At 35.9% G+C, this 8,090-nt stretch overlaps 1 protein-coding gene across 1 annotated transcript in view; it reads right to left on the bottom strand.

Annotated features, from left to right (window-relative positions):
* The window catches only part of LOC110446586 (protein FAM172A-like), a gene marked incomplete at its 5' end in the record, with an annotated part of 58,269 nt that overhangs the window by 15,709 nt on the left and 34,470 nt on the right, over nucleotides 1–8,090 (bottom strand). Inside the window, one exon of the mRNA XM_021491796.1 lies at nucleotides 4,411–4,527. Coding sequence (XP_021347471.1) covers nucleotides 4,411–4,527 — 117 coding nt within the window. The remainder of the gene's footprint in view (nucleotides 1–4,410; nucleotides 4,528–8,090) is intronic.

The following is an 8,090-nucleotide window of genomic DNA, read 5'->3' as shown; positions in this document are numbered from 1 at the left end:
TACCTCCTCCATCAAGAGCCAGAGTCAAAGTCAGAGATCCACTTTTTCTTTGACCTTTGGACCAAAATGACCTTGACCATTTACCCAGTGACCCTGATCTTTGGTCAGTTGACTTATTCTTTAGTTCTGACCAACTTTGCTCCTTAATATCATAACAAAATGTTCATCAGTGAAAATACAAAACTTGACCTTGACCCTTTGAAACCCATAACCTGGACCTAAGGTCAGTTTACTCTGGGTTAAGTTCTGAACAACATTGCTTCATAATGTCATAACAAAATGTTCATCAAGGAAAAGATACACAAGTTAACCTTCACCTTTGACCCAGTGACCTTGAACTTTGGTAAATTGACTCCTTGTTTAATTTGAGCTACATTGCTTCAAAGTGTCATAGCGAAATGTTCACCAGTGAAAAGATCCAAAATTTGACCTTGACCCCTAACCCGATGACCTTGACCTTTAGTCAGTTGACTCCTTGTTTAATTCTGATCAACTTTGCTTCATAATGTCATAACAAAATGTTCATCAGTGAAAATATGTAAAATTTGACCTTGACCTTTGAACCTAATGACCTTGACCTTTGACCTTGACTTTTTACCGCAATGTGTATTTTTGTGAACTAAACATCTATAGTGATTACTATAGGGCACCCGTATCTCCGATATGGGGCCCTAATAAGTCTCTTTGTCAATATAAGTTACTAACCTCTATGTACATCAAAAGTAAGTGGATGTCAGTCGATTTAACAATATAGGTTACTACCCTCTATTTAAATAAAAAATTAGTGGATGTCAGTCTCTATGTCAATATAAGTTACTACCCTCATTTTACATCAAAAGTAAGTGGATGTCAGTCTCTATGTCAAGATCATTTTTACCCTCTTTATACATCAAAAGTAAGTGGATGTCAGTCAATATGTCAATATAACTTTCTACCCTCTTTTTACATCAAAAGTAAGTGGATGTCAGTCTCCATGTCAATATAGGTTACTACCCTCCATGTACATCAAAAGTAAGTGGATGTCAGTCTCTATGTCAATATGGCTTACTACCCTCTATGTACATCAAAAGTAAGTGGATGTCAGTCTCTATGTAAATATAGGTTACTACCCTCTATGTACATCAAAAGTAAGTGGATGTCGGTCTCTATGCCAATATAGGTTACTACTCTCTATGTACATCAAAAGTAAGTGGATGTCAGTCTATATGTCAATATGGTTTACTACCCTCTATGTACATCAAAAGTAAGTGGATATCAGTCTCTAAGTCAAAATCAGTTACTAACCTCTTTATACATCAAAAGTAAGTGGATGTCAGTCTCTATGTCAATATAAGTTACTACCCTCATTTTACATCAAAAGTAAGTGAATGTCATTCTCTATGTCAATATAGGTTACTACCCTCTATGTACATCAAAAGTAAGTGGATGTCAGTCTCTATGTCAATATAGGTTACTACTCTCTATGTACATCAAAAGTAAGTGGATGTAAGTCTCTATGTCAATATAAGTTACTACCCTCTATGTACATCAAACGTTGATGTCAGTTTCTATGTCAATATAGGTTACTACCCTCTATGTTCATCAAAAGTAAGTGGATGTCAGTCTGTATGTCAATATAGGTTACTACCCTTTATCTATATCAAAAATTAGTGGATGTCAGTATCTATGACAATATAAGTTATTTCCCTCTATGTACATCAAAATTAAGTGGATGTCAGTCTCTATGTCAATATAAGTTACTAACCTCATTTTACATCAAAAGTAAGTGAATGTCAGTCTCTATGTCAATATAGGTTACTACTCTCTATGTACATCAAAAGTAAGTGGATGTCAGTCTCTATGTCAATATAAGTTACTAACCTCATTTTACATCAAAAGTAAGTGAATGTCAGTCTCTATGTCAATATAGGTTACTACTCTCTATGTACATCAAAAGTAAGTGGATGTAAGTCTCTATGTCAATATAAGTTACTACCCTCATTTTACATCAAAAGTAAGTGACTGTCATTCTCTATGTCAATATAGGTTACTCCCCTCTATGTACATCAAAAGTAAGTGGATGTCAGTCTGTATGTCAATATAGGTTACTACCCTTTATCTATATCAAAAATTAGTGGATGTCAGTATCTATGACAATATAAGTTATTTCCCTCTATGTACATCAAAATTAAGTGGATGTCAGTCTCTATGTCAATATAAGTTACTACCCTCATTTTACATCAAAAGTAAGTGAATATCATTCTCTATGTCAATATAGGTTACTACCCTCTATGTTCATCAAAAGTAAGTGGATGTCAGTCTGTATGTCAATATAGGTTACTACCCTTTATCTATATCAAAAATTAGTGGATGTCAGTATCTATGACAATATAAGTTATTTCCCTCTATGTACATCAAAATTAAGTGGATGTCAGTCTCTGTCAATATAAGTTACTACCCTCTATGTACATCAAAATTAAGTAGATGTCAGTCTCTTTGTCAATATAAGTTACTACCCTCTATGTACATCAAACGTTGATGTCAGTTTCTATGTCAATATAGGTTACTACCATCCATGTACATCAAAAGTCAGTGGATTACAGTCTCTATGTCAATATAAGTTACTACCCTCTATGTACATAAAAAGTTAGTGGATGTCAGTCTCTATGTCAATATAAGTTACTACCCTCTATGTACATCAAAAGTAAGTGGATGTCAGTCTCTATGTCAATATAAGTTACTACCCTCCCTGTACATCAAAAGTAAGTGGATATAAGTCTATATGTCAAAATCATTTTAACCCTCTTTATACATCAAAAGTAAGTGGATGTCAGTCTCTATGACAATATAAGTTACTACCCTCTATTTAAATCAAAAGTAAGTGGATGTGAGTCTCTAAGACAATTTAAGTTACTACCCTCTGTGTACATCAAAAGTGGATGTCAGTCTCTATGAAGCTGAAGTTACCTTTATTGATAATGTTGTGTTTTAATTTTTTTCTTGTAATTTTATTCAAAAGTACTCCTTTTGCAACTGATTTGGATTTCAAAATAACCAGAACAAGAGGCCCAGAGGGCCTGTATTGCTCACCTGAACATGTTTAAAATAATTGGTATGAAATTAAGAAATAGCACTCCATGGTAGGTGCTGTAAGTACATATGAAATTTCAGAAAGATCCATCCAGTACTTGAGATATAACAAATTTCAAACAGACCCCCACCCCTATGGGGGGTCATACCCAACATTTATACAAAATTGAGTCCCCTTGGCCAAAGGATGCTCCAGACTAAATTAGGATAAAATCCCTTAATCCCTATGATAGAAGAAGGATTTTAAAGGTTTTACCTCTACTTCCCCTATAGGGCCCAGCCCCCTCAGGTCCCGGGGGAGGGGGGACACACCCACCGTTTACACAAAATTGGTTCCCCTTTACCCAAGGATGCTCCACACCAAATATGGACTAAATCTTTTCATTCCTACAGAAGAAGAAGGATTTTAAAGAATAATTTGCTATGTTTCCCCTCTTAGGCCCCTGGGGGTCAGACCCATGGTTTATACAAATTTGGTACCTCTTCACCCAAGGATGATTCAGACTAAATATGGAATAAATCCTGTCATTCCTACAGAAATAGAAGGATTTTTAAGAATTTGATATATTTCCCATATTGGGCCCCGCCCCTCAGCCCCCAAGGGGGCCAGACCCACCATTAACAAAATTGGTTTCCCTTAACCCAAGGATGCTTAACACCAAATATGGACCAAATCCTGTCATTCCTACAGAAGTAGAAGGATTTTAAAGAATAATGTTTCCCTACTGGGCCCCACCCCTCAGGCCCTTGGGGGGCCAAACCCACAGTTTATACAAAATTGAGTCCCCTTGGCCAAAGGATGCTCCAGACTAAATTAGGATAAAATCACTTAATCCCTACGGTAGGAGAAGGATTTTGAAGGTTTTACCTATTTCCCCTATTCGGCCCCACCCATCTTCCCCAAGGGGCGCCACATCCACCATTTATACAATATTGAGTCCCCTTGGCCCAAGGATGCTCCAGACTAAATTAGGATAAAATCCCTTAATCCCTACGGTAGAAGAAGGATTATGAAGGTTTTACCTCTATTTCCCCTATTTGGCCCCGCCCCTCTGCCCCCAGGGGGGCCACACCCACCATTTATACAAAATGAGTCCCCTTGGCCTAAGGATGCTCCAGACCAAATTTAGTAAAAATCTACTTGGCCATTGAGGACTAGTGGCGTTTTAAAGGAAAAGTTGACGGCCGGAAACCGGACGCCGGACGATGCGGTTTGGCATAAGCTCACCATGGTCCTTCGGACCAGGTGAGCTAATAAAAATATTGAGAAGCTGAGAACACTACAAAAGAAATTGCTCTCATTTAGAATTTTTCTCTCATTCTTAATTTAGTCTTCATTACCTGTTGGTAGAACTTGATTACTTGTTCTGATGTTTTTTGGTGAGCAAAGCTATGGACGGAGTCAGTAAGTGCAATAGCCATTACCTTCTCTTCAAACTCATCTATGTGGTTCTTAGCCTGTCACAATGAGAACAACAGTGTCCAATATTATATAAATGCCAGTGAGATATTGGATTCTATCATTGTGATGTAACTGATAACTGTTCGCAGTGTAACTTTATCACTTTTATTATTGAACAATCAGAAGAGCAATTTTATTCACTGCATCAAATTCAAATGAAGTGATAGTAGAATAAGCAGTTATGTTTCAGTACATATAATATAACATGAGAATTTAGTAAGCTACACAATTGATAACATCTGTCGATGCAAATTTTATCAGATAATACATATAACTAAAAACAGTATAATTTTGCCACTCAAATTTAAAACTGTTAGGCTAAATAAATACATTTGTCCTCCTGAAAAAAAACCCGTTACATCAATTTTCATTTAAGGATAATTCTTCATTTACTTAAAAAAAAACAAAAAAACATGAAAATTAACAATGGGCAATAAAACTGCAGTCATCAGGAAGAATGTGCAACATGTGCAATTTGCACACATTTTTAAAAGAAAAATATCCTTGGTCTGCCGTATGGGCACATTGAGGTTTTCAATCATCAATAGACCATATAAAGATGTTACTATTGGGGAACATAATAAAATAACAAGTATTAAATGTAATGGGGGACCATAACAGAAGTCCCCCAAACTGCCCCCATACTCACACAGATGCATCAGAAAAGGAAGGCAATACCATGTAATACACCAACAATGTACATACTAAATTTGAATATAAAACAATTTCGACCGCCATTTTGAATCCAAAGTCAATTAGTTTTTTTGTCGAAAACGAGCACTGTGACGTTATCATCCCTTTCACTGAGTTTCATTATGTTCCATCAAATCGCAGTTGTGTTCAATTTGTCAAAATGTGAAACTTGTGTTACAAAAGTGACCGGTGTCCCATGATATACCTACATACAAAATTTCATGAAATCAAACAATATTGAAATATTGACCAATCAGAGGCCAGCAAATGGCAGCCATTTTTTCTTCTTTCAAAAACGAACAATGTAGTTGTGTTCATAGTACCATACTTTACATTCATACCAAATATAAACAAAATTGGACGTTAATCTAATTTCGACTAATCAGAAGCCTGCATTTGGCAGCCATTTTGAATCCAAAGTAAATTATTTTTTTATCGAAAACAAGCGCAATGTTGTTATCATCGCTTTCATCGAGTTTCATTATGTTCAATCAAATAGAACGAATGTTATTACTGGTGATATGATTTCGCCATTGAAATTATGACCAGCCCAGGAAATGGCAGCCATTTTGTTTTTTCACAAAACAAACACCGCAGTTTTGTTTGTAGTGACATACTACACCTACATACCATATTTCATCAAAATATGACGATACTTCAATCTCGACCAATCAGAGGCCAGGAAATGACAGCCATTTTGTCGAAATGTGAAACTGAGGTTACGAAAGTGATAGGTGCCCCATGATATACCTACCTACCAAATTTCATGAAAATCAGACAATATTCAAATTTTGACCAATCAGAGGCCAGGAAATGGCAGCCATTTTGTCGAAATGTGAAACTGAGGTTACGAAAGTGACCGGTGTTCCATGATATACCTACATACCAAACTTCATGAAACGCCGAGTTTAATTATATTCCGTCAAATAAAACGAATATTATCACTGGATATGATTTCAGCCAATCAGAGCAGCGGCGGCCATCTTGGATGGATGACGCGGGAAAAATAAGAGTCAGATGCACAACTAGACATCATCATACTCATTAGGTATGCGATGTTTGATAAGAACCCACCAAGCAGTTCCTGAGATTAAGCGCGGAAACTTTCATCGGAAAAATAATAATAAAAATAAGTAAGAAACGGAACAATAACAACAAGTCGCCCAACTTCGTTCAGGGTGACTTAAGGTGGGTCCATCCTTTTTGAAAAACCCATGTCATTTTTTTCTAATTAGGCTTATTTTCTTGCATGTTTTACGTAGATTCCATATATGAAAAGAAAAAAGGGGGTTCTCGACTTACTTTTTGAGATATTTCCGCTGTAAGGTAGCTACTTTTCTGCAAATTTCCCCCAAAATATGAAACTTATGTAAAAAAATATTTTCTATAATATTTACAAAATTTGAGTTACCACAAAGTTGAATAGTTTTTACACATCTCGTGATGTACTATCAAAAGCAGAAATAAAACAAAATGATTATATTTGGTATATTTATGAATTTTTCATGGCCATCTATTCTCTTCAAAATGCAATTTTAACAAATTTACATCGAACGAATGCATTAAAAACAAGCAAAAATGCGATCAAAACCCATGTCAATTTTATAAAACTTTTACAGAAGACAGCCAAGTATATATGATTTTTGGTCAGCATAAACAAATGTGGAGTTCCCGGTGAAATTTTGCAATTTCGCTCACTTGAAGTTGGAACTCCATTCCCCCACCCCATTTTGCCTATTCCTTTTTTAATGCGTAAAAGGCAAAATTATGTCATATTATTATCAATACCGTCACAAATATAATACTTTATCGTGTCCCCACACTTATATTTGATATACATTAAAATCAAATAGCATTAATACTCGGAACTTAAATAAAAATCAATTTTACGAAGTTCCGATTCGTATTCCGGATCGATATATCTTTGGACCGCCTCTGGGTCTGGTTTTATACACGAAATTATATTTCCGTACACAATGTTAGCGCACCATTCCAAACGTGTTGTGCTTGATTTCACTGTTTGTTGTGTAGTTCCTGTATATTTGCTACCATTCCCTAGTCTACATCTAATTATTGCTGTATATTTATCGTACCATAGACAATAGAGCTCAAAACACAGTGTTACAGAAGTACGAGCGGAATATGTCGTTTCCGCGATACATGTTTCCGGAACTAAAAAAAGTTTTGCAAATTATTTTGATCATATGTCTTACACTTTTTTATACACTGAGCATTAAATACTTCTGACATTCAAAATGTTTTAAAAGCTGATTTTAATATATGAAAATTCAATGTGTGGATGTAAACAATTACATATGTTAGACATATTACTGTTACACTGGGTTTTCCTACATTCGAGCACTTGTCTACCTTGTTATTACACTTTTGGTCACACAGAGCATATCTACAGGCTGTAAAAGCAGTTCCAGTAGTATAGTTCACAGCAAGTGATTGCAGAACTTGAGGACATCACATGTCATGCTAAGATCTAGACAGGACAGAGAAACAAACTAAAATAATATCTTGCATCAGAATCAGTAGTGGAGGCATCAACATTGGAAGGCTTAAAGGCCAGGTTGAATACCATCCCCAGTTACACATCTCTAAGACAGCTCCCCCAAGTATACATTAATGTACAAAGTTTTTACTTTGATTTAATTATTTTTTTCACTTTTTGAGATGCACTGAGTCAAATACATTCAATCCGAGGAGAACATTCTAGTTCCCAGTGTGGGATTCTGAGACTACATGTAATATGATGAGAGGTGGGGAGGTGGTTGCACATTTACAATGTACTTGTGTGTGTGTGTGTGTGTGTGTGTGTGTTGTGTGTGTGTGTGTGTGTGTGTGTGTGTGTGTGTGTGTG

Source organism: Mizuhopecten yessoensis, unplaced genomic scaffold (assembly GCF_002113885.1).
Source record: "Mizuhopecten yessoensis strain PY_sf001 unplaced genomic scaffold, ASM211388v2 scaffold2831, whole genome shotgun sequence".
Lineage (NCBI taxonomy): Eukaryota > Metazoa > Mollusca > Bivalvia > Pectinida > Pectinidae > Mizuhopecten > Mizuhopecten yessoensis.
Note: the sequence above shows the minus strand (reverse complement) of the source record. Positions and strands in the feature narration are given on the sequence as shown.